Raw genomic sequence first — 27,841 nt, forward strand, 5'->3', positions numbered from 1 at the left:
CATACCTTAGTGCATTGCTGCATAGTTTCTTCTCTCATCTGCTCCACATTTTCCATTTAATGTCCTTTTTTCTTCCTTTTTTCATCTATTTTCATATTGCTTGTATAAGAACAAAAGTTTATATTTCCCTACATAGAAAAAATTTGAAAGATTTAATTTCTAAAGTTAAAGGGTATCTTATGTAGTCAGTAGTCTAGGCCATTTCTTATTCAAATCTGGTATTGTAATTGTGCTGTTTAAATGGAGTTTTCAATGTGGCTAGAAAAAGTGATGTGCAGGCACTATGCTCTGCCTGAAAAATACTCAACTTTTCACTTAAATTTGGGTTCTACAATCTGATAGAAAAAGGAGAAATATTTTCAACTGAGTATTTGTATTATCGTTCCTGAGCTCTTTCAGGTTTAGTGTCCGTCTTTGTTTGGACTTGCATTTAGGAGTGGAAACTATTAATATACTTTCTCTACAGTTTCTGAAAGTAAGCATATACCATTGCACTGTATATGTAATATATGCGTTTGCTGGCTAAATTTGAAGTCAGTGCATTGGTAGCTGACTTCAGTGAATACTTTGACTTTCTCCTGTTATCTAAAAGCCCCAGCTCCATACAGAGTAGCCTCTGTGATCTAGTCTGTGGCTTACAGGCAGGATCCATCCAGTGAAATATTTCCATTTAGTCTGCAGTTTATTTATTTAGTTAGTTTTCTTCCCTGAAGTAGTGAGTGCTTTCTAAAAAGCTGAAAGCCTTCTCCAGGAGAGAGCTGGGCAGGGCACTGGCCGCTGCCCCATCTAAGTGTATGGGGTATCATATCCTGCTGTGGCTGATGTAGCCTCTCTTAATGGTAGCTGCCACCCTCCTCTCCCCATATGTGGCTGACAGTAGCGTCAGATGAGCTCTCTGTGCTCAGTTTGAAATAGTGCTCTCCCYCACTACTGAGAGCATGAGAAAAGGATGCTGCCTTTGCAGCTCAGCATGGACCAGGGTGTGTGTGCATTGTGTAGAAAAATAATGATATAGATAGATGCTAAGTTGCTGCATGTGAATTAGCTAATGTAGGCATAGAAGACATCAGTGATACAGTTTTTTTATCTCCTTAAGGCTGTGCAAATGATCCAGCTGTGATGTTCGGGTACCTTTGTACCACTGTTTGATATGTCCAAGCTGGAAGCTGACGAGATAACATTGTATTTAAATCCTTTATCTGTTGTGAGTTAAAATCAGGGTATCAAATCTTACTCTGATGAGGGTTATACTTCAGTTTGACTTTCTGATGACTTGAAATTGTGAGTTTATTTGCAGATACTAAAGATACTCCATTAGTTACACAGAATACCCAGGTGTAGTAATCAGTGTACCATTTAATTCTCTAAATCATTTGATCTCTTTGAGCATGGCAGCAGTTGCTAACAATGTAATTTTGCATCCTTCGGGAGCATAAGTGGGGAACTGGTTACGTAGGAGTGTATGATAACATACCGTCTCTGGAAATCTGCTTTTAAAAAGATACTGCTTATCGTTATATAAATTATATAAATTTATATAAATTATATAAATACTGCTTATCGTTCCAAGCTAAAATTGAGTTGATGTGCATTATTATAGCTCCATGGGGGAACTTCTAACATGCTGTAAGTATTTCAGATTGTTTTTCTGGTTAGTTGTGTAAGGCCCAAGTTTTCAACTCGCTTGAAAATTTTTAAGGTAAACTTGATTATTTTAAAATCCTGTCATCAAATAAAAACCTTTTATCATGAGGTGGCTTGACAGTAGGTATAAATACTGATTTTGGTTTGAAAATTAAACACATTTTGCATCTTACAGTATATAGAAAGACGTTTCAAATTTAATTTTGCTGTGCCAAGCATGAGTCAAGTTTGTTTCCAGGTTTTATATAAAGCCATACAGAGCGAACCATACTTTTTTGGGCCATCAGCAAAATGCATGAACTGGAGCATTCAATCAAAAGGGTTTTTGTGCTAATACTAGTTCCGAATGTGTTTATAGGACTGTTGTTTGTAAAAAAAAAAAAAAAAAAAAAAAAGTTTTTGGTGTTTGAACACAGAGAAGTCAGCTCCTTATTGATTTGAATTAGTATGAAGAGGTGTGACTTCAATTTGGCTATTAGGTTCCATCAGTGGAAGGACTAGCTCTCAATGTGGATTCATATCTGGTGCTTCTTTAAGCAATAAGGTCATAGCAGAAGTTCATAACTTCTAGAACGATAGCATCTTCCTTTTGTTCAAACACTTTGGCTATTAATGACAAAATTGCGTTTCCTGGCTTCTGCTCAGCTATTCTGGATGTACACTGTGCTAATGTAAATCAGCAGTTTCTGCTTCTATAAATAGACTTGGTCAGCAGCTGCAGAGCAAAACTCACGAGCTTCTGGTCATTTTTATTGTTGCTATTTAGAAATTGCATAGCTGTAAAAGTGTCCTTTGTGTATGCCTGCTGTGGTGATGTTTGCACAGCCGGCTGAAGTTATGTGTAGGAATAGGGGAAAAGTTTTCGCTGCGTTTAGAAACCAGTAGTATGGAAGTGGAGGCAGAGAGCTCTGTTTCCCTACATATGGGAAGTCCTTACAATAAGTTTGGAGCTCTTTTATAAAAAATACGTGCTACCCAGTTGCTTGAAGGTCGGGTCTGGGGATAGCATTTTCCCTCCTCCTTTATAGCTGGACGTCAGGCAATATTTACAAGAGTATACTGTTGGGAAACATCCCCTTGCTGTGCCCCGAGAAGTTGTCTTCCCATCTGCTGTATGGGAAGGAAACAGCCAGGGAAGACTGCTTGCCTTCCACAGCATTCCTCCCTTCCTGGACCATTTTGGGAGCTCTTGTTAGCAGCTACTGCTGCTATCCTCCGTTCTAGGAAGCAGAATAGGAAGTGATACCAGTCTGGCAATCTGCTTACCAGTATCTTCTTGATACCTGCAAGAAGATGGAAGCTAGCAGTTCAGTGAGGAAACCATTGCTCTGAATTGATGCACAGGAGGCTACTTGTAAACAAAAACTATTCAGCATCTTTGATATGGGGATTTAACTGAAGTCCTGAATCTGTACTGACATGGATATTTTTCTTGAAAGCTACCAATTTTGCTCTTAAGGTTCTTAGTGCAGAGCCTCAGGAAGTATATTGAGCTGTACGGATGGTTTTTCTGAAGTAAAGATAGCCTTGCTTTCAGCATTTCCCTAAAATACATAGAGCCAAATGGATCATAGACTCAACTTTTGCTGAAAGATGTGGAATTACTTAATTTTTCCTCCCTAATGTAAGAGCATGTTTCTTGTATCTGACACTCAGCTTGTGTGAATCACATGCAGAGAAAAAGGAAATTAGGAAATTTAGTATCATGATGGGAGGTGGGAGTAGAGGCCGCTTGTCAGCTGTTGCTTGAGAATCATAGAATCATAGACTGGTAAGGTTGGAAGGGACCTCTGGAGGTCACCTAGTCCAGCCCTCAGCATAGCCCATACGGGGGCTGAACCTACGACCGTGGCATTAGCAGCACCACGCTCTAACCAACTGAGCTGAACCTGCCCCCAAAACAGTGCAGTCAGACTGTGAGGAGGCTGAACATCACCTGATTGCAATTCAGTGTATTCAAAGCCTAAAAACTGGAAACCGGGGATTATCTCAGTTGTATGTTTTACCAGTGCTTTAAGCTGTATTCTTTATACTGTATACAAATTAGGTTTTAGTGATGTTAACTACTATTCTATGAGAAACAGAACCCTGTGGTCTAAACTCTTAGCTTAATAATTCTAATGTTTTTAAAAGTGTGTGCTAACTTCTTGAGGCTTGATAGCCTGCATATTTTTAAGTCCTCTGCTACTAGAAAAATGGATCATACTAATTCTTCATGGAAGACAATATTGACAGGGTAGGAAAGTACAAAGCAGGTTTGAATCTAGAGTGTGGACTTGTTCTTTTTAAAAATGTTTCCTCTCAACTTTAATTCTTAGGAGAGTAATTATAGTTCATTCATTGTGACAAAGTACTTCCATTTCTAATGGCCATTCATGGCAGTAATGAGGTTTCAATAATTTGGAGAGTTGAAGAATATGGTGTTTGACAGATCCTTGGAAGCACTTWGGAGGTCTAATTGAAATACAAATTTAGAAAGAAGCCTTAATTCTGTAATAAGAACATTTTGTGTCTCATTGGATAAACAAACCACATTATGAGTATAAAATCATAAAAAGTGTTAAGTATTTGAGAGCGCTTTTGAAGTTTATTGCTAAAATGCAATATAAGATGTTGCACTTTTAGATATTTCTGGAAATGATTAGCATGTATAATAGCTTAGTTCCTTTTGTAAAGTATAGAAACTGCTAATGTACAAAGTTAGTATCTTTTGTATGATGAAGAAATGTAAAGGAAGAAAAATGATAATTTTAATGCAGAATTAGTTAGACATCTAGAAATACTTATCCTTTAAAGAGAGACAAGAGGAGTTAATCTGGAAAATATTTACCTGAGAGACTTTACTAAATAAACTTTTATTTCTTCTTTTAGTCAGCAGATAAGCAGCGAGCCCTAGAAGAAACCAAAGCCTACACAACCCAGTCATTAGCAAGCGTAGCCTATCTGATCAACACTTTGGCCAACAATGTTCTCCAAATGCTGGATATCCAGGCATCCCAGCTTCGACGCATGGAATCTTCAATCAACCATATTTCACAAGTGAGAATTTTTTCCTTTTTTCCTTTCCCCCCCCCTTTTATTTATTTATTTATTTATTTGCAATTTGTTCTTGAAATTGTACAGCAAGGATAAAATTATTTGTGAGTTAGGCTTACCTGATATTTTAGGAATGAGAAAACATACTTTCCCTTRAAACAGAGGGATATATTGATTCTCATGTTAAACCTGGGAAGCATCTCTTCTCGTGATTTTATGATATTTTTGTTAGTGTGAGCATGTTACATAGGATAAGAAATTAAATATAATCTTGATCTGTTTATTGTTTAGAGGGTTTTGTTTTGCCTGTGAAGTGAAAAGCACAGGAAAACTGCTAATGAGAAATTCCGAATATTACATTGAGGGGCAGATTAACTAATCCAACTCTTACCTGGTGGCTTACTGTGCCTGCTATTAAATGGCTACGTGCACTTAGAATTAGAAGGAAGTATGAAATAAACAGTGGAAAATTATGCTTGTCATCTTTTTACTTTTCCTGTTGCTGTAATATTGATGACAAAAGCGTAGGTGGTAAAAATACTTCTCTTCTGGCTTTTCTGAAGGTGTTGTTTGCAATGACACGAACGGAAGGTGAAATGATGCTGTCTCGTGTTTGTATATAGCTTTACAACTCCTGCCATGGTTTGCAGTTTTTCCGAGCAGCAATAAACTAAACTACTAATATCGGGAACCTGTGTCCTGCTATTACACTGATGAGAGTTCTGACTCTGCCTACTGGAGTGGGTTGAAGATAAAGAATAGATATATTGGAGGCTTGCATGCAAATGATGGATTAAGAGGAAAAAGTAAGAGCAATGAAACAGCACATTCTGTTTTTTTATTTACTAGAGAGTTGATTGGCTCCGTTACTGAGCATTTCTAGAAGACAGAGGTAGGCAGGCACTTTTGTGTCCTGTTTTGACCAATATATTTTAGCTACTAGAAGTTTGATGAAATTTCTTGGTCTCCATATGATGGTGTTACAATTAAGAAAAGAGGAATGTGGTATTTAGAAAGAGATTTGGAAGTGGGAGCTGTGTAAGTTAGGAAATAAGCAAGTAGTTAATCAGTATGTAGATCTGGAAGAGGGAAGAAGAGTGAGTGGATTCAGAGGATGATGCAGCATTATGAAACAACACCAGAGCAGGATAGAAGGGAACAAAGATCAGAATAGTGTGGTGTATTTTTATAAATGAATCAAAGAGAACTGATAGATATCTTAGTATTCAGAGTGGCTGCCATATTTTTTACAGTTACTTTGTCTCTGGTTGAGAGATTATTATTTATGTATCTTGTGAATGATCACACTTATAAATTCTCTGAAAGTTGAATTTTTTTCTGTAAAGTGAGTTAAGCTCATCTGTTAACTTGCCTTGCTGGTGCTGAAAAGCTTGCTAAGCTGGCAGTGATCTGGCCCAGCAAAAGAAGTGAATAACTTCATTCTAGGTTAATGAGCTGAATTGGCTCACTGAGGGATCAGATGAATTCCGGAGCAGATGCGAAGAAATGGAGGGGGTGTTGGGGGTTTGCCTTTTTGAAGGCACTGTACTATTAGGCTGGCTCAATTATCTCATGCAACTGGTTTCTCAGAAATAAGCTGAGAAGCTTTCTTCCACTGCATGCTACTTTTTAATCTATGGGCAAGTCATCCCCCCCCCCCCAGCCACAAATTTTATATTATTACGTACATCTTGCATGTATTTGTGTGTGCATGTGTATACTTACATGCTCTATATATGCTCTGTGTGTGTAAACACACAAATACACCTGTATACACCCACATACAAATATACCTGTATGCACACAGTCTTGGATATATGCTTCTTGGCAGGCAAGCTAGGGCCAGTTGATAAGTATTTCAATTATTTGAGAGCCTGATGCAGAAGACAATATATTAAGGAAAAATATTTTCATTCAGACTTCACTAGATTCTGCATTTTATTGGTGCGAAAAATTTGTCACACAGTTTGAGTAACTCAGCTTTTGGGAGACGTATCATGGAATTTTTTCCTTCTGAGAATGAGTTTTATGCAGATTGAGATGTGAAGTCTGATCGTCTTTGCTGCATAGGCAGGATTGGTACATATGCAAACTGGGTAGTTATTTAAAATGGACCATTAAATTTCCAGTGCCCAATACCCAATGGAGATGCATCTACCAGAATTCATACGCTGCAATTGTACAACAAAACAGAGCTTAAAGTATTTCACAGGCACACATGCACGTGTGTTGTGGTCCAAGGAACTTTTTAAAGTTGAATTTAATACATGTGGAAATGGGTTCATCCCATGATACTGGTGTTGTAGTTGGCTATATTTTCTCTCTTAATTTCAATGGTTATTTTCCTTTCAACATTTTTTATTTCTTTTATCATAGCTTGTATGTAATAAACCATTTCTGTTCAGGAACTTTGATTATACTTCTTATCCTGGAACAGGCCTAACCTGCAGAAAATTTCTGTAGGCTTTTTCACACCGGGGGTCAAGTTTAGTGTACTGTTTCTAGCACCACTTCAAAAGCTTCATGGGTAAAAAGCCAAATTAACAGTTCAAACAATCTTACTTGAAATGATGTCAGTGTTTTGGAACAGATAAGAGACTYGTAACTACTATCCACTCATATTTGACTATGCATTATTGCATTAATACTTTGTTCAGTAGGTATTGATATTTAAATGTAGAACACACTAGTGCAGATTATGACATCTGGCTGTGTAGACCTGCTTTTAATTTTGAGTTGAAGTTCTAGGTTTCCACATATTCTCCAAAGAAAGGAGAAAAATCATTTAGCTCTTAGTAAAAAAACTTTTTCAAAAGTGCCTTTTTTGTTCAATGTAGCTCTGACTTGAAGAGACTTGATTAACTTTAGAAGATGAAATATTCTAGTTTTCTGTTCGTTGACAGAATGCCAAATTATATCACTTTCTATGTTTCTTTCCATATGCCAACTTAAACAAAGAACTGAAAAGGAAGTTGATAATCATTTGTGTTTTTTCAGATTATACGTAGGTCCTGAATAAGAAAATTACTACTATTGAAACTATTTTTATGCAAGTGATTAAATCCTATTGGTTTAAAATTGAAGACTGCTTTAATTTGGTCTGAAAGCTGATGAATCTATTCTTACTTGCCTTCTTGAACTTTGTCCAGAACTAGATGGTGTGCACTGTTTCGTATTTGGCTGAAAATTTAAATACTAAATACAGATCATCTGTATAAGTATTTATACTTGCTAAAGCATTTGCATTAATTTTTTCAAGTCAGCAAATGCTCTGGAATGTTGATAATGTCCAAATTCTTTAAATTAATCTGGCAGATTTTCAGGTTTCAATTTTGTATGATGAGCAATTATTTTTGTCAGGTTTGGTTACAAAGTATTTTTAGTGAACAAGGTAGCCTGAAAACAGTCTAATTTATAAGCAACTGTTGCAGTGTTCAAATATAGTAATAGCGATGAATTATCTTCAACAGCGCTGCGTGATGGAGAAGTCTGCTTCATGCAGTTCCTACAGAAATCGACCCCCACGACGCTGTCTGTCAGAGCAGTTCGTAGGTGCTGGGAAGCCTGTGGATTTGAACTGCTCTGTAGTCAGCACGCGATGCTCGGTTTAACTGTAACAGCATGTGTGAGTGGGCTCCTCTCTGCAGGGAAGTTCAGCTGGACTTTCTCTTGATATATCAGGAAAGGCTTGGAGATGTTTTTAGTTGTCTTTTTTTTTTTTTTTTTTAACAAGCTGTGAGTATAGCCACACTCCTTTGCAAGTGATAATGCAAATCTATTTTTCAGAGTAGATTTTAGCAGTGTACAGAGCAGGTAGCTTTTCAGCATTTTGGTATCATTATAACCTCTTTCTCAACAGTTGAARCAACTACAATGTCACATTCCTAAGGTGTTAAGTTTGGACAGTTGCTTATTTTAAAGCAGTAATCTGATTGTCAAGGTAATTTTTGAATTCATTTTTTTAAGATCTAGCAAACTAGATTTAAAAAAAAATCCAACTGGCAACATTGTATTTAAGCAGCCTTTTCTCTTAAGAAATTTTGACTGTATTTTAAAAGCCTAGACTAACACAGCGACAGTAAATTGTGAATTGAAACTGGAATGCTTTATTTCTGCATTTTCACTGCAGATTGGACTTTCAAAATGCTAACTTAATACTCTGAAAAATTTCACATCTAAAAGAGAGTATTTCTAAAAACTACRAGTTCAGGGACTACTAAATGAAGTGGTAAATACCCTTAATTTGGGAATCCCAGAAATTACKTAAAATATTCACTATTTTTAATCCTTACAAAACTTGAGGCTATTTTTATTGAACTTGGTATGGAAGATTGACAGTTCAAAGTGGCTCAGAAAATTCCTAATAGAAAAAAACAAGGTGGTTTTCCCCCCTCTCTGCCGAGGTAGCCCTTGCCTTATTGTAGGCATTTTGGAAAGCATATCAAAAGCTGGTAGTAATGAGCTTAATCTCTAACAAACTGTGTGCTATCTGTCAATTAAAAGCTGTTGCCAATGGTTAATGGAGCTATGGGAAAAATTATGTAATAATATTGCCAGAAACCCAAAATTTCTTGTTAGAGAATAGTGATTTAAGTTATAGAAGAGCAGAATACATCCCATCTGCTTTTCCTGGCAGACCTTCCAAAGCCAGATGTTTTGTTAGTCAAGTTATAGCCCCTAAAACATACTAATTTTTTCCTTCTCTCCTTGGATATTTTTTGAATCGAGTGTTTTAAAAATGATGTTATGTCAACAAAGATTTCTAAATTCCTGAACAAATGTTCTGTTAGCAGTCTCCTGTCTTGCGTAAGGCATTAATGTCAGTGCTAGAGGCAATAATTGCTGTCTGTTAAGGATTAATATTTTCATTTTCTTTAGTAGTAGGTTAATCTTTGCTCCTTTCTCTAGTAACCAAATACCTCAGTGTTCCTCTTTGTTGTTTTATAGATGTCTTAAGATCTTAGGATTCCAATAGTCTACGAGGCTAGAGAATGAAATTTTTGAAAAACCTGCTAGCGGAATGCTTTTCAATAGAATTTTGAAGGTATTTGTGGGTGCCGTTTTAAAACCATCAGTCATTCCTCAGCAGTTAAAGAAACTGTTCTGAATTGTCAGGCAACAAAATTCCCATTACTTGAGCTTCAGCTTTTAATTAGTTTTTATGCATTTCATTGTTTATTACTGTAGGCATGCCTCGCTGATCACGCTATTCCTTAAGGAAACCAGATGTACTCATAGCTCTTATTAATAATTAAAACACCCTTTTTCATTCATGGAAACAAGTTTGCACAGTGCCAAGATACCATCCCTACAATAGCATGTGCATGCAGTCACATTGTATCTTTAGATAATTGTATAGTAAAATGCTGAAAGAACATGACTTAAGGTTGCAGAGGTCAAGCTCTTGAGCTTTAGGGAAAGGAAGAAATAATCTTGCCAACACTGCACTAATTACTTTCTTTTTGATTTGTAGATGGAAGATAAGAATTGAGGCATTGAGAGTTTAATGTTCAAGGCATAAACCAGTTTTGACTGACCACATTAAGACCCATGAGATTTTGGTGTTTCAGGCTGTCTGAAATATCTTAAAGCATTTCAGATTCATAGCATTGATGTTGTAGCTGGGGATGTTCAGCATTTTAGAAAACTGGATCAGAGGCCTGTAAGATAAAGTACATAGAGTTGTCAGTGTAATATTTCTGCACTTCTCTAGCGACATGTCCAGATCACAGATGAAGTCTGTGATAACAGCAGAGCTTGAATTCTTCAGCTATAGTAAACATGAGCTTGTCTACTGAGTTGCTGCAGGCACATACATTTAGGTTATCAAAAGAGGGCCTGATTTCTGATCACCCAGCAGGTGAGGTGAGGATTCTGTAGACAGTGTCTTTGGTACGGCTGCTGCTTGTTCCCGGGGTGTCTCCTTCTGCTGTGCCGTAGAGGCAAAGGTCGGGCACAGGGAAGGGATAAAAACATGTGACGAAAGAAAAAAAAGAATCCTGCCCTGATTCAGAGTGGCACGTTTTGGGTACTGTGCAGTGGAGCATGTTTACGTGCTGTGTTTACGCTGATGCTTGTACAAGCAGTAATACTGTAGGAGCTGTGAAGAGGCCGACCTGCTCCATTGCGCTGAGGGACAGTGCGTAGACCTGGTCATCACTGGGAACTTCAGGAAGGGCCAAATTGATTGGAGAGCGGTTTACTTGCTAAAGTATTAGCTGTTATAATGTGCAGGTTTCTATTAAGCTTGTATGAACTCTGAATTTCTGCAAAGGCTTGTATTTTGGACAAATTTGAGTGGGTTTTTGTGAGGGTGGTGGAAGATAGGTCCCAGACAGTTTAATCACCCCTATTAAATTTCAGATCATTACTCAACAAACTGGAGTTTTTCAAAGAGAGATTTGCCAACATTTTTTTGACCTCGAATAATGTATTTTTCTGTAGCTTACATTCTGTAGCTGTGCTGCTTCATCAGAAAATTTCCAGATCTAGTTAGATCATACTGGAGATGGTAGAAATACACATGAGAAAGTTCTGTTCAGTGTTTTAAAATTTAGGAAAATTGCAAACAATTGAAAATATGTTAGTGGGAAATCTTGATAGATAGTGATTTAAACCTGCCTATAATGCCCCTGATATTTGTGAAAATCTCCTTTTTTGGAAAGAATTTGAAGAAACAATTCCTTGGATTTTTTTTTTCTTGTTTGTTTGTTTTTTAAGTCCTGGTGATTGCAGAAGATAACACAGGATCTAGTTTACTTGTTCTGCTATGTGTGGCACAAACAGAAGGATGAAACAGAGTTGACAACCAACCTCACCTCCCCAGTATCTGCTTGCAGAAAATTAAAACTCATAAAACTTGTCTTATGAAAATGAATTCTCATTTGTACCTGATCTTTAGTTACTACAGAGCCTCTCTCTTGCTTAACCGTGTAAAGTCTACCTGGTGCCATTCATGGTCACTGAAATGATAATAAGAAATCTTACAAATATCTGAATGAAGAGAAATCCTAATGATGGTGATTCTTACTTTTTGAGCCTGTAACTTAAACCTTTGTTCATAACTTTGGCAAATTTCCTCTAAGGAAAGTTGTGATAAAAAGAGTCTTTTTTTTTCTTTTTTCTTTTTTTTAAATGACATGAGTAACCCTAGGATTTAAAAATTTCTGTCCTGGCAAAGATGTATAATGTTTTTAGGTAAATTTTCCTTTTTCCTAGTCCTCTTCCCAAACAACATTCAAGTACATGTGTTTAGACAACATATTTTCATTAGGTTTTTTTCTTGCACTAGGTATTCTCCTGTAGTAGTCATTGTGATATATGAAGGGAAGGATTTTCAATGTTGGCTTTATCTATTTTTAGTGAAGGCACTGTGTTCAACCATTGGCTTCACTGTGCATAGAGTTAAGTTAGTACTGAGCATTTTCTCAAATCCAGTCATTGCTTCGTAATGAGCCTTTTATAAAGACTTAAAATATCTTATCTGATTTGTCTGACTGAAACTTTATTCTCTTGTAAGACTACTAGTYGTAGTTTAGCAAACTGTTCTGCAACCTAAGAAAACTTATTTATAGTTTGCTTTGCAGGTCTTAAAAGTTAGGATTTAGGAAGATACCCTTGTACTTCATCTAGTTGGACACTGTTTCAAAGAGGAGCTTCAAGAGCAATTTTAAAATTAGAAAGGGTAATTAAAGAAATAGTATAGATCAGTGTTAGTAATTCAGTGGAAACTACTAAGAGTGGACAGGAGAAAGAATTTTTCTGAATTATAAACAGCAAGAGTGATAGAAACCCCAAAGAACCCTTAGCTATACATGTGGGTCTAGAAGTGATGAGTTCAACAGTAACCTGAACAAAGATGCTGTAAGAAAATACATGTAGTGATATGTTTATCACAGTATACCAAGATCTGCAAAACGTTAGAACTGATTCAGTTTTTTTATACTAACTGTGTTCAAATGCCTACCGCTGTTAGTAAATACACTACGTCTTTTGTAGACGGTGGACATTCACAAAGAGAAAGTTGCTAGAAGAGAAATTGGTATCTTGACTACAAACAAAAACACCTCAAGAACTCACAAAATCATTGCACCAGCTAACCTGGAGCGACCAGTTCGCTACATCAGGAAACCTATTGATTATACAATTCTAGATGATATTGGACATGGAGTGAAGGTAGGTGATACTGTTAAAACAGACAAACTGCAAATACATTGTCTTTGTGTATTTTCAAAATACTTGATGTTTTTCATGGTAATATRCCAGTTTCTCCTTACCTGGCATGGTTTGTCTTCCCAGTGTGTCTATACACGTAAGAGGAATTCTGCCTAATTTCCAATTGCTCTTTCTCCTTCCCTTGCCTCTATGTTTCTGAACCTTGCAAATCCACTCAGTCTGATTTTTGAGGATGTTTGGGACTATGGATTTCAGCCAGTAAAGTGCTTCTAAATATCTGTTTGCTTGATTCTGCTATTCTGGTTTGAATCAGTTGCCAGGATATACGTGAGTAATGAAAGGCTAAGGACGAACTATTGCTTTTCTAAAACAAAGTATGATCGAGCTGTAATTGCCACTGGCTTACTTTGGAGCTCACCTGAAGAAAGGGTTTGCATAAGAAGTATCATTTGCTCCTTTCTCTTCTTTTTGGCAGAGCATATTATACCATATCCTGTGATGTGCTTTGTTAAAGTGAGCTCTATACAACTTATGTGCCATACGGAGTTTCAGAATGGGAATTTTCCTGCTGAGTTCTAAACCAGCTGGTTTTGCCTTTTAACACTAAGAAAAAGGAGGAATTTCAGGGGAAAGAGCAGACTGAGATGCAACTGATGCTGTTGTATGCAAGTATTAGCTGTGTGTACAGAACAGTAGGAATGTCACGTGCAAAATTAGATATGCCTTTCTTAAAAGCATGTCCTGAATGTGAACACAGTCTCAGCAGATGTGAGCTTATTGTTAACTTGTGCTGCCAGGAAAACAAATACGGAAATGAGAACACTGACAGTATTAAAGTTCCAGGAGAAGAAARGTAAATAACACAAAGCAGTGTCATTTTTACATGACAGACTAACAAACCTGTAAACCTTGTAAGTAGCTGTAGGGTAAGATGCTTCTTCCAGTCAAAATACACCAGAATTCCTTTTGCTTGACACCAAACTGCATTGGATTACWTACGTTGTTCAATTTGAGCTATCTGCTTTGGATAATTGTTCAAATGACTACGGATCATATAACCAGAATCTTAAGGTTCAAATCCTGAACAGTCCTGTTTWAATGTCTTTTCAGAGTGATTTTACTCAAGATCTTCTCAACATCCTGTTAGTTAACAGAAAGTCTTCCCCCCCTCCATTTCTTAGCGAAAGAGTCAGCCTCAGTTTATAACTCTGATCAGGTTAAAAAAAGGCAAATGACTCTTTTTATCTTGACTTGAAATAATAATTAAAACAACCATCGTTATTAACTACTGTTTTCCCCAGGAGATGGTCATTCTTGCGTCAAAATCTACTGCCAATTCTTACAAATTCTGACTTTATGCAGGTCAGCAGAACTCCTTCTGGATATGGATGGAGCATATTAACCTGTAGGATTACTATTGCTAATATTTTAATGATCACTTTTGTTTTAATAAGATTATTTTAGAACTCATTAAAGAGTAGTTTTTAGTTGCTCTGCAGCACAAATTTATTTAGCACTGGCTCTAAACCATTGTTCTTGGTATCCCACTTGCCTCAATGTAGTGGAATTGCACCCACTGTGATGCAATGAATTATTTTCTTTCAAAAGAACATAATTCATCAAATTAATAATGACTCAAATGGATGTTTGCACCCATTTGTTATGCTTGTGATATGCTTGAAACATCTTCCAAATGATATTTACAATGCACTATATTTAAAAAATGAAGAAGTATTGTATATTTAACCAAGCGATAACCAACAAACCTAAAGTCATGCCATCTTTAATGTAAGTTTCATAGATCTGTTCCAGTGGTGTTCATCCTGCTTGCAGTGAGGAAGAAAGAACAGTTCCCTTGCTGACGGGGAGAAAGTGGCCAGTTGTGCTGATCAACATGCTGTTTTTGTTCTGCTTCAGTAACTACAGAATAGTTCACTCTCCAGCAGGAGATCTAGTAAAACCACATGTTAAAAGAAAAGGGGTTGGAGCTATAAATTTGTGTATTTATAGCTGTGTATTGCTTTAGCTGTGGCATTTTCCCTTAAATTGAGGGTTCAGAAAGAATTATTGGGTAAACAGCTTTAAAATTTTAGTTACCCTAGCAGTGCCTCAGTATGCATTCATTGTCCTCCATCTGCCTTTTCTGCTACAGAGCTTCCCCAATAGCACTTTGACCCAGAATTATGCACTGTCAGGACGATCTATTAATAAAAGAGCTATTGCAGCAAGCATTCGTTGCAGCTCCTGAAAATGATGGCACGCTGGAGAAGGAGTAATACAGGAGAAACGGGGAGCGTCCTAGGCCAAGAAATCCCGTGTGCCTCATTGAGAGAAGTAGTATAGCAACTTGAGCACCTATTTGTACCATTCAGAAGCTCAAAGCATATGTGGGTACTGTCTGTAGGAGAAGGTGCTCTGCAGTTTGGTTTCTTAATAGGTGAGAGGTTTGACCCATTCAGAGGGGAGTGTGGTTGTATTAAGGCATCGTAATTAATAAGAAATACTGCTGAGGAAAGGATCTCAGCTGATGGACCCTTCCRTGTAATCTGTCGATCTCTCTGGCCAGAAAGAGTGGACTTGGTTCTGCCAGGGTAGCTGGGTGAAGCAGAGACCCTTGTGGAAGATACATCTGTGGAACTTTAAACTTAAAAACAGATTATTTCAGGAAATGAGATTACATTTTCTTTGATACATTATGGTCTCTTTGTGAACTGAATGGATGAATGAAAATAGTCGCTCAGGATGTTCCACTGTTGAGATTCTGCCATATTTTATGTTCGTTACAAACAGTATAAGAAATATGATAAACTTAAAGTAATTGGACTAAAAATAAATTAAAAGATACTCAAATGGAAGAAGAAATCTTTTAAACAATTTTGTTGTGGGGAAAGATAATGTAGAGTATTGTGCTAGCAAGACATTGTATGACTTAATGCCAAAATGCTAGTGCCTAAACTTTAAAATTGTATTTTGCTGTTGGTTAATGTCTTAATATATAGTTTAGAAAATACTGATTTTTAGACTGCTGTACATCTTGCAAGACATGATGATTTGCTCCTGCTCTTTGCACAAGGGTTTCTCATGGCATCAGATTAAGAGTTAACAGCCAGCATTATCTATGAAAGAATATATATTTGGTTAATACTCYAGAGGATTCTGTTTCAGCTACTTGTAATTATGCTAATACATATAACAGTTTATATTAGTCAAGGATATTGATAAGGCTATTCTTTGAAAGCTGTAATTAATTTCTGAAGTTAGTCTACCTAGAACTCGTGTTCCATTTTGAAAGGAGAGAAGCTTTCAGTGCTTTTGTTAGCACTGTAAGAACCTGAATAAATAGTTGTACAAATATTTAAGCTTTAATTTTAAGGTATTAATCTAAAAGCTTTTTGATCAATGTATATTAAAAGTTTCAGCCTGAAAATCTTTCGTTCATGACACATTCTGCTTTAACCACTCTTTCTATGATCTACTGATACATTATTTTGTTAATGCTGAATGCTTAACTTTTTTCTTTCCTTTTTCCTTTCTCTTCATATCCTGAAGTTCCAACTAACCTTTCAATGCTTTTTTTCCTTACCTCTTTTATTTGCTCCATTTATGCATTAAGTGGTTGCTTAGATTTAAGGTAAGAAACCTCAGGGCTGGATTTCCATTCTTATTCTTCAGAGACTATTACACACGGGGAGATGGTTAAGATGAATGTTACTGATCATATAAAACAATGCCTCCTCTTCCCTCCTGTATCAGACCTTCTATTCGAATGATTTCACTGCAGATAGATATTTTGTGGTATCAATTAAAGCATTTATATAAGGAAGCTAACACAGTTAATTTTAAAAGCTTTGTAGGAAAATACTGACTGATTTAAGCATATCTACTAGATCACTGACAAGGGAGGAATGTTGTGCTAACCTGATGCAGAAAAAACGATACATTGAATATGTAGCAGGCTTAGCTGAGCATAAGCCTCCCCCTGTGTAATATTCTCTTTATCCTATATACGGTGTGAATTATGGTCTGATTCGGATTAAGATTTCAGTGTAAGATTGCTCAGATAAAGTGCTCCAAAGGTACATAACAAATTCAAATGTGCACATAATTTTTTAAAGTTGCAGTATCCTTAAGGTTTTCAGTAACTGTCTAGCACTGTTTAAGTACTGAGAGGCACTCGTACATGGAAATTTTCTCAAACTTGATAGTTGATTGTGCAAAATATTTAGTCACCCTTAAAAAAAAAAAGCCAAGTGATTTATTAAATCAAATGTTAAATGAATAGTGCATCAGAGGGGTCAGGCCAAAGTCTGGCAAGCTCTAAGGGATCTCAAAGAGATGTAGATGCGAGTAGCATTAGTGCCTGTAGAAATAACAAAAAGCATGAGATCAATTAGACACTTAAAGAAAGTTGCATGATGCTTCGTAACATGTAACATGTCCGTTAACAGATGGAGTATAGCCTGTGCTGAGTCTTGAGATTGTCATATTCCTGAAGGGATTTTGGGAAGGAGGAATGAAAGTTAGTGACAACAGCAGTTTTAAGGACAAAACCATCTTTTACAATATAGAATATTAATATGCAGAATGGCAATATTTATTGCGTAAAGGTCCAAGTTGATGTGAATCTTTTACATTATTAAGTATTTTCCGTGTCTGGAAAAAGCTAGAAGAAAATCCTGCAAATTCCTGAAAAGATTGCCTGTTAAATAGCTACTACTGTAGAGAACCTAATGATATCCCTGTGGAATTGGCCAGCTGGTATTTTTAATAAGGTATTTAAATGTATGTAGTACATCTGGTCACAATGGTAAATGTTTGGTAAATGAAAGGAGATTTCTCACATGTCATTTTAAATTTATATTTACATGAGTGTGTAAGGTACAGTATACACATAGAGGTTTAGTTTTGTTTTATTTTAGAATTGCAAAATGTATCTTCTACCTGTTTCTTTCTGACTATCCACAAAAGACTGATGGTTTTAATGCTGAATATGCCATACTCTTGGTGCGATCCATATTGGACAGTGGTTTTCTCAGTGATTTTAAAAGGTAACTGGCAAACTGATGGTTTTCTTTGTTGGTCTCCGTTGCTGCAGTTATGAACAAATGACAAACAACTGTGTAATTCAAGATTGTATGCAAACTGACAATTTTGCATCCTCTGGCATGATGATTTTCTATCTTCAGAGAAAATTATTTTTCTATATCTAGATTTGTACTGAAACTAATATTTTTTGTTATGACCCCAGTTAAAAATATTTCTCCATTTTTACSAGAGTGAACCCAATCACAGCTTTGATTTAGGGAATCAAAATAGGCCAATCAACTTCTCATTGCCAAATATAAGTGTTAAAAACCCACACCTGAACGCAGAAGCTCATGCAAGAGATGCAGCAGCTCTCGCTGGAGATAATTTCTTCATCTATTCTCACCGTAGTCACTATGCATGAGCCTGAAAGGAAAAAACTGAAAGGCTGCCAACCCTAGTGCCGTGCGGATAATAACTTTACTCACTTAGGACACATTGCATATGAGCTATTTAGCCTACATTTATTATTCATAGCTGCAAAGAAGCCTAAGTCTTGGCCAACAGTTACAATGTTAAACTTACTGACTGTAGCGGGGCTAACTCTGGTGTTGTATCAGGGTAGTTTAAAGTTAAAACACAYGATTCAGTTTTGAAGAAAACTCCCAACTCCAAGTCAGAGGAGTGTCTGTAAAGCATCTGCTGTTAGCAAGGAGTTGTTTAAGCCTTTTTATTGCTACCAGACACTGCTCTGCTGTCACTTTACATAGGTGGATGTGGTAAAAACATGCAAACTCTTCCTTGTGGTCATTGACCAACACGGGTTGAAATTTAGGCATTTCACTTCCATATCAACATGTTAATCAGCTGATGAACATATGGTTTAATTAGATACGCAGAATAACTATTTGAGTGGCTGAGCAGAGCCTGAGAAGGAATTTACTTCGAGATAGCAGATAATGGGCAAAAATTCACCCAGTCTCTAGTGTTAACAAGATGAAGCAAGGCGTGGGAAGTTAGTTTTCACTCAGCCTTGGGTTGTTTTTGCTGGGAATCAGGTATGAAATTGCTCAGGAAGCTTGGATAGCTGCCTAAAGTATCTGAATATAATCCATGGAAAATCACTGATAGGACACATTTTTTTGTATAGTTTATGGGCAAAACCCACTTGTTTTGATATGCTGAAGATTTTAGAAAATCTGATTTGACTGTAAAACCTTTTAAGTATTTCTGGGCTGAGTTTGATTTTGTCTTTAGAAAATAGTTCCTCTTGAGATATGATTGTGTGGAATATACTGCATTCAGGCATTTTGGAAAAAATTACATTGTCTTGGTAAGTTAAACTGCCAATGTGATGTTCTGTTGAAGAGTAAAAGTATTGTGGGTTTGGGTCTTTGTGCAATTAACTGTCTCGCTGCTGGGTAAATACACAGTGCATTAGTGCAAATACTTGCAGCATACCTGGTGACCAACTGTGCATTTCAGCGGTTCTTCAGGGAATTTTTTTGCACATTAAAACATTCTCAGGAATTGAATTGAATGAACTGCAGGATTTCTCAGTTTTAACCACTTTCTTTCATTACAATTTTGTTACACAGTGAAGTGCTGAAGAAAATTCATCTGTTCAATTTATATAAAAATGTGAATATGAAGGAGGCTCAGTCATGTGTAGGGCCACAAGAAGATGTTTTAATCACAGGGATCAATGAAAAAGCAGAAGTATCTAGAAGTAGAAATTGGACAAATAAGGTTTAATTATATAAAAAATAAAATTCTAAATGATTACTTGCTAAGGGATCTGGTCAGTCCTATATCCTGTCTTAAATCATCTGGTAATGCCCTTCTAAAACTTGCACTCTAGCTCAGTGTAGAAGGTGCTGGATGCTTACAGTGCCTTTTCTCTACTGGCGTGGCACTGTGATCGCTTCCAGCCTCGTGTTTCTCTACAATTATCCTGTTGACGTTTCCGTGGAGCTGGGTCTCAAAGCGTACTGGAAGTCTTTCCTCCGCGATGTGTTATTTGTCAGAGATCTGCTAGTTTTAAGTTGTTTATGCAGTAGTTTTCCTCAGCAGAACCTCACATTTGGCCTCTGGTGCTGCCAGAGTTGCAGCTTTGGTCCTTAGATATTGTCTAACTCATTGTGTAGGTTCTGCAGGGTGCTACTTTGTGTATAAATAGCTTCCAGTCAAAAAAAATGCTTATCCTGGAATGTCTGTGTCTTTTCCCTACAGTTAGTTAGGGATTCCTCCATGTAATTTCAGTTGCTAACATACTCTACTTTTCTTTGCCTCAACATTTAAGAGTTTGAAAAATCCCTCCAAGCATTTTGTGTGGGTCCTGTGATCTGCTGTCTGCTCACAGGGTTGTCTTCCCTCTTTTAGGATGCTGTCAGCTTGTCTTTTTTTGAGCTTTGTGCCTATATCCTTATTGCCTCTCTCAATTTTTTTTGGCACAGTCTTTAGCTCTTTTTTGTCAGCTATGACCACAAATGGAGAAACTCCATCGTGTTTTTGGTTGCAGGCTCTGTCTTGCCTCAGAGTTTCCCAAAATGATTTGCAAGCTCTAAACTACAAGCCAACCACAGATTTGTGGAGTCCTGCAGACTGCAGGGAAGCAAACCCCAACAGACAGACGCCTTCCTTTGCTGTCACCCTCTAACTGAACCAGCTGCGTCTTTGGAGACACTTCCTATGTTAGGAGCTGGATGCTTCTAGCTCTGTAGAGCTAGGAGAAATGTCATCGTGACACACTGCAACTCCTGGCAAATTCTGGCTTACTCAAGAAAACACGTTTTTGAAAATTAACAGCAAAGGCAAATGCAACCTTGAATTCTAAGGGCTGTTTCTGAATTTAAAAGTCTGTGAGAGGGATGTCCTAGGATGAGAATTTGTATGTGGAAGCTCTCTTCATGGAAGAAGAACAATGGGTGCAAAATGGAAAAAGCAATAGATTAAGGTTTGCGTTAACATTAATAGTGTTTTTTTTTTTTTTTTTTTTCCTAGCAGAAGTCATTGTAGAGGAGGACAAGCAGAAATCATATGTTTGTATCTCAACTGAAGTTGTAACTAGTGTAGTTTTCAATTCTATTCTCATTTTGTCTCAGCACAGTCTGTAACCGTTTTTAGTGTCTTGCATGATATTATTCCAGCAGATATGTCCATGTTGATCAGAACTGTTGGAAGAACTTTATATTCCCTGTTTCTTTTCTGTGTTTATTTGGCCATAAGTCAAAGGGGAATTTATTGGGACAGAGTTGTTAAGCTTGCAGTAACTTATCTTAAAGCCATCAGTCTTGTCAGATTTGAAGACAGTCCTGTAAGCTTTGATTACTTGCTCTTTTAACATTTCAAAGTTGTAAAGTCATTTCAGAGAGCCTGGAGTTAAGCTTATTGTTAGTATGTTTCCCCATCCTTCAGTTTAGTTTTCCTTAAGAATGACTTCATTGTGACTGGAATTTCTTGGCCAGCAAAGGATYGTTTTTTCTTTGGCCACATTTTCAAAAAATTTCTTCCCTTCCTATGTCAACAGGAATATGTTCCTGTAGYGGTCATATACGAATAAAGCTTTTAAAGGCAGGATCAAATACATGAGATATTATATTTGCTGTAAAGTGCTAGATAATGGTTACATCATCTGATAAGACACAGTCATGTAGCCAGTTAAAACACTTAGATGGGATATTCAGGGGTGCACAGGTTGCTCTCAATTTACTGTCRTGTAAAGATATCTGAACCCGCTGTCCACTACAGTTAATGGGCTGATGGAAATGTATGAGTGTAGGAAGGGACATAGCGTCAACTGTTTAATTAAGGGTAAGGGGCCTGTACGGGTTTTTCCTTTGGACAGCTCAAGTGGGTGAGAGATACAGATGTCTTTAATGAAAGAGGAGATAGAGGGGGTGCTGCAACTTTAAAAAAATTTTTTTCAGCTTTTGGGCTATTTCTTAATGTTCCGTGTATAGAATAAAATGTACTTTCATTTTACACTTTCCTTCTTCCCTTAAAGTAGTTGTAGTTCAGTGCTTACCTAGTCCCTCACTTGAGTTTAGATTTCTCGTTGCTTAGAGTTGGCTTAAAGGACTTTATAATACTTTTCAAAAGATTTGTTTTCTTAACTTGCCATTTCAAAACACTTTAGCAAAATGAAATCCAAACATTTGTTTTCAAACTGACAAAAAAATAAAAACTTGCAAAGCTTGATTTTCTTTTCTTCCCAGGAAATTAAGAATGTGATAGCAAGTTGTTCTTGTATTAGAGCAAGGGAATCAAGTTTCAGTGTGTTAGTATAGTAAATATATTTATCTTTACACTCTTTTTGTTATTTATAAATTAACAAACAAAAAAACCCCAAACATTGCCTGGRTTTTACATTCAAACTATAAAGGAGTAATTTGCCTTTAATTTGTTTGCAAATATTCTTGATGTCCTGTTCACTGCCTTTTTTTATATGTAAGGTAGAAGCAGTAGACAAGTTTTTTGTTCTGGAAATAAGAAATGCTGTGAAGTAGAGTATGACATGAACAACAGAAAAGGGGATGTAAGCATACTTATTTTGGTATGTTGGACATCTCTGTCTAAGTGATAGTTTGGACATTCATAATTAAAATGCCATTTAACAGAGACTTGTGTGAAGACTGTAGCAATTCCTCTAATGGTGCAAGCACTGACTCTGACTGGCACTATGCATGTGAACAAAATGCCTACATCAGTAATAATGGCCTATGGTTCCTAGATTGATAAATCAATCAGGAATGCAGATGACTCTCTWAAAAATATTTATTTATTTAGAAATTGTAGTCAATTTCTTTATATAAAAATTAATTCATTAGTATTGTAACCTAAAAAAAAGAGAGGGATGACGGCAGTCATATTACATTGCGGTTCATAATTTTTCTTACCATCCATTTACTTTTGAAAGTTCTTAGGTATTGCCACAAATTGTGGGGAAAATGTATGTCTCTATATAGCTCGCTCTCTATATTTATGTATATAAAAAATGTATCTAAAAAATAGCCAATATGTTAAATAGTCTTGATACAGTATTGTGAAAGCATTAAAGCATTAATGGATCATGGCTGGAGGCTATATTGGCCTCTCCCTATTTATATTGATTACAATAAATTGTAGCCTGTTAGATAAAAACTCTACTATTTTTAAAGAGTACTCAAAAGCARTTTTTCAATTTTACCATTCAGTAGTGCAACCAGAAAAATCTGCCTTTATCTTAAAAGGTGACTGCCTTGTGAAATGGGAGGTTTAGTGGAGTTAGATACAGTACCTGCATTTTCAGTGATCTAATSTCTACGTGATAGTCTAAAGGCAAATTCTCCCTCTCTCTTCATGTATATACAATTTTGAAAAACTATAAAATAAAGAGTCCTTTGAGCACAACTCTTGACTTATAGCACAGTGGAAATTGCATATAGTATGCATGGCCTCTCAWTTTTTTTGTTTAAACCTGCCCCTACTTAGAGTTAATTTCTAAAGGAATCTTGTTGTCTCTGCCCCCAGAAACCGAGCTTAGTGAAGGCCATTTTTCTCCCTGTTCTTTCCTACAGGTCAGCACACAGAATATGAAGATGGGTGGGCTGCCTCGTACGACACCACCCACCCAGAAGCCACCAAGTCCACCAATGTCAGGAAAAGGAACTATAGGGTAGGAACAGTTACTGAACTTGTAAAGGGGCTTTGGTGAACAGGAAAAAAAAAAGATTCTTTCTGTGTGTGTGTGTGGTTTTGTTTTGTTTCTTTAACTGTTCACAAACGGTCTGATCCTGGAGACCAAGAAATGTTACATSAGCATCCTTTACACTGGTATGTCTTAAATGAAGTGTTTCTGACAGAAAGTGGTGAGCGTCGTCAACCATTTCTGAACCGGAACCTTTTTGTAAACATTGCAAGGTGTAGGGTCATTAACTGTGTGACTTTGATAGGTGGTGCTAAACAACCCAAAAAATTGATACCTGAATTGGTATATGGTACTGTTGATTAATTATTTTTGYTGTGTGTGATAAAAGTATTTTCCCACAAAGTGTATAAACTTGACTTTGACCCAACTTCTGGGTGATAGAAGGAAATGTATTGTAAATGGCAGGAATGCTCTTTGTTAGTATGTGATCGTGTATGTGCCTACTGACCTTGTCATTTTACTTTTAAAACAAGTTATAAATGTTCATGTTCATATATGCTGTTCTGATCCAGTGAAGATAAGATGAAATCTTTGGATGAATGAGTTGTGCAGCACAAAGTCTCTGAACAGGAAAAGCAGGCGGAGACTGAAGTACAGGAAAAATGTCCGCAATTTTTTTGACATCCCCTGAAAGATATTGCAGACTTTGCAGTAAAACCTTTTTTCAGCTCCTGATACTGATTAGTAGGTAGCTAACTTTAAAAGATTGAGGAAACTTTGGTTACACGCGTTGTCCGAATTTGCTTCTAAAATACGCTTTTCCCTGCGCAGGCGTCACTCTCCCTATCGCAYGTTGGAGCCAGTGCGTCCTCCGGTGGTACCGAACGACTATGTGCCTAGCCCAACGCGCAATATGGCTCCCTCGCAGCAGAGCCCTGTTAGAACAGCGTCTGTGAATCAGAGGAACCGCACGTACAGGTATTCAGCGTAGTCCTGCGTCAAGTGTGCTTGGTATCTTACAGGGGCTCAAAGTGCTCTTGATAAATAAAAAGTCCATCTGAACCTCTACAGAGGGGGCTACTAGTTCCTGATATGGGAATGCCATTTGGCATGAGGAAAATGCGTTCTAATAAAACTAGAATAGTAGATCATAACGTTAACATTGTTCACTTAATCCCACAATTACCTTTATTTTAGTACTATCACCTAATTACAGCAGTTAGCATGTTACTCAAATAGTGAAATCTTTCAACTATGTAGATTGTGATATTATTCTATGAAATGTTTACAAAATCAGGAAAAGACTCCACACAACTTGAATTATGCTTGCTGAATGACTGCGTGGTATGCTTGTAGTTCACAGTTTTGTTTAAAAAGTCTTTGATGTCTTTTTATTGAGTCATTCAAAAAGAGCATTGCATTTTGAAGTTATTAATAACTTCCAATACAGAATAGAGCTAAGCTGTATCACTGCAGTATCTCAAAAGGCCAGCCTTTCCTCCACTGAGAAGAGTTTCATGATGTCGCATGACTGAAACTTCCTTTGAAATCTTTACTTTTTAAACATCGTAAATACTTGAGACTGGCCGAATAAATGGACTTAAAACAAAAGAAGAGCTGATTTTTCACTTTACTTCTTAGTTTCCAGAGTTCAGTAGTCTTATGTGAAAGCATATGAAAGCATTTTATAAGTTACAGAAAAAAGATCTGTATTTGCTCAGCCTGGGTTTAACAATATTGGAACGATGTGCTTTGGAAGCAGGTTCCTGAAGTGTTTCATACTTGGGCAAGTTCAGTAGGTGAAAAACCTGTTGTGCTGTAACCCAAATGAAGAGGAGTTTTGGAAGAAAAGTAAGCTTTTGGTTTGTATCATCCCTCTTTCTTCTCAGTTGCTCCCTGTTGCTGCTCTGAGATTCTGTGTTGGGAACTTGTGTTGTGCATGCAGAACAGCATATTCATGTCGTGGGTTATTTTGGTTTCTTTAGCAGCAGCGGGAGCAGTGGAGGAAGCCACCCAAGTAGCCGGAGCAGCAGTCGAGAGAACAGTGGAAGTGGAAGTGTGGGTGTTCCTATTGCTGTTCCCACCCCGTCTCCTCCCAGTGTCTATCCAGGTAAATGGAAACTTGCTGTTCCTCTGTCTGCCTAAGCATTAACTTCTGTGTTTGCAAGTCTCCTAAACACAGTGGTGAGTAAACCCCAAAGAGCTGTTCCAAAGTTCACTTCCCAGAGGCAGGCAAGCCGTGAGATTTACGTGCTATTTATAGTATGAGTTTGAATAAAGTACTATCTTTTGTGGGAGTATCTGGTGTGCTCTAGTGTTTCTAATATATGTTAATTATCAGATTTTTTTGCCTAGTTGCCTACATTTGACTACATAAGACACAGTACCCGTTTCAGTGCGAGGGGAAAGTTTCTCCTTGTTCTTTTAGCGAAGTAGATGGTCTTTCATTGGCTGCCCGTGCAGATGGCTAAAAGCTTGCTTTTAGACAACTGGGCTAAAAGAGAGGCAGGCGCAGAGTTAGTACATTAGTACATTAATGCAAGCCTAGCTGAATATTATGAAAAGGCATTTGTTCAGATGTAACAACCTCAGGCTTTACAGGAATAGGAAGTGATATTAGCACTCCTTTTTCCTTTGCTCAGGCAGTCAGCCCTTTCAGTGAGGAAAAGGGTGTAGTTGGCATGCACTGGGATCTGATATACATGATGCTTCTGAACAGAGAACTGGCACTGGAAGTTTTTGGCTTTCCTCTTCTATATGCTTTCTAATTTTGTACAAAAGCTAAAGGCTGCTGTGCTACATACCAGAGCRTGAATAACAGGGAGTAAAGACATCTTTCAGAAGTAATAGCTTTCAGTGAAAAGCTCTGATTTATTACCTTCAGACTTGGAAATAAGCAGCAGATTTGCTTGACCCTCATTTACTATCTTCATAGGATTGAGCCTTTCTTTAATAGCTTCATTTTTCTCTCCTCTCCTTGCATACTCTAAAATATTGTGCATCTAATAAGCAGCTAACACTGAATAGCCACAGGCTTTCTCTAATCCTTGCTAACATGATCTCCTTATTAACTCCACCTCTTCCTCCTCTCTTCACTTAGCCCCTGCTGGCTCGGCTGGCACCTCTCCCCTTCCTGCTACCTCTGCTCCTGCCCCTGCTCCTCCTGCTCCTGCCCCTTCCTCCGCTGCCCCAGATGCTGCTGCTGCTGCTGCTGCAGGAGCCCAGCCCCTTGCTGATGGCTTCACCTCTCCAACTCCCCCTGCTGTTTCTTCCACACCCTCTACAGGTGAGTGTCTGCTCCAGGTAGTGGGCAGATGAACCGAGATGCGATCACAGTCCGAGGCTTTTCAGAGTTCCTTCAGGAGCAGTGATCTTTTTAAATACAGCTAGAAAATATCTGTTCATATCCAATTATAACTATTGGTTATAGCAGACAATTCAAGGTATGCTGGTGTGATAAAAGGTATGATAAAACAATCATTTTATCTGTTGCAGTTTGGATACTGAGAGTCTCATAGAAAAATTACGTTTGGGGAAAGAAGGCAGTRGTGGTTCTGGGTCTCGCTATTCTCTTCTAGTAATGAAATTAAAAAAGGAGCATCCAGCAAAGTGTAATATACGTAACTTGCCTCTTTGATGCCTTGGAATGATAAGTCTCCTTTCAACAAACTGTTAAAAAGGGCAGGTTTTGTGTGTTTATTGTCAAGGCAATACAAGTATTTATTTTGCAGAATAGTACTAAACTATTTTGTTTAATAGATGGTATTTGTAGTGTGTATTACAGCTTGCTTTATTAATGCTTATAAAATCGCCTTATGTTTTGCGTTTCATTTGCTAACATTGCAGCATTGGCACTTACTGACTAACATAGTTCTGTATTAGCTTTTTATTAGATGTTACATTGCATTGTAAAGATCTGCTTTAAAGACAGTCAAATTCATGTATAGATATGTACTTRCTTCCTTTTGATGATAGTGGAATCTTATTCCAGGGTTGTGAATTGGTTTGTGTGTTTAATAATGTTGGCCTCTCACAGTAAGAATTTCATCAGGTGCCAGAAGCATTCCTGAAGTAGTATCTATTTTAAGGTGCATTGACATATATAAAATTAGGAAAATATTTGTACTAGAATCTGTGACTATGACTGGAAGCTTCTGAACTGTGATGAATTTTGGTTCCAGGAAATCATCCTGATGTCTGAATTTCTTTGGCGTTTAGAAGATGAGGAGTGTCAGACAGGACCTCAAACAGTTTTCAGTTTTTGATGTACTATGAGTATCCCAGTTCCTGAGCCATTTTGCTTCTGCATTTCAAATCAAAGAAACTTACAAA

General features: G+C 37.2%; 1 protein-coding gene across 5 annotated transcripts in view; it reads left to right on the plus strand.

Moving 5' to 3' along the window:
- Positions 1–27,841, plus strand: part of ABI2 (abl interactor 2) — a 72,629-nt gene that overhangs the window by 25,488 nt on the left and 19,300 nt on the right. For 2 of the 5 annotated variants that reach the window (XR_014895137.1, XM_085299354.1), the window contains exons 2-6: positions 4,516–4,683; positions 12,679–12,855; positions 23,439–23,536; positions 24,341–24,487; positions 25,495–25,619. Coding sequence is in view for 4 of the 5 variants with exons in the window: in XM_085299354.1 (XP_085155480.1) it covers positions 4,516–4,683; positions 12,679–12,855; positions 23,439–23,536; positions 24,341–24,487; positions 25,495–25,619 (715 nt within the window). In the remaining variant the exon portion in view is untranslated. Of the gene's footprint in view, positions 1–4,515; positions 4,684–12,678; positions 12,856–23,438; positions 23,537–24,340; positions 24,488–25,494; positions 25,620–26,609; positions 26,796–27,841 lie in introns of all 5 variants that reach the window. The other 3 variants (XM_085299356.1, XM_085299353.1, XM_085299355.1) reach the window with 3 other exon arrangements.

Source organism: Rhea americana, unplaced genomic scaffold, assembly GCF_003343005.1.
Source record: "Rhea americana isolate MKP2758 unplaced genomic scaffold, rheAme1 scaffold_15, whole genome shotgun sequence".
In the NCBI taxonomy this organism is placed as follows: Eukaryota; Metazoa; Chordata; class Aves; order Rheiformes; family Rheidae; genus Rhea; species Rhea americana.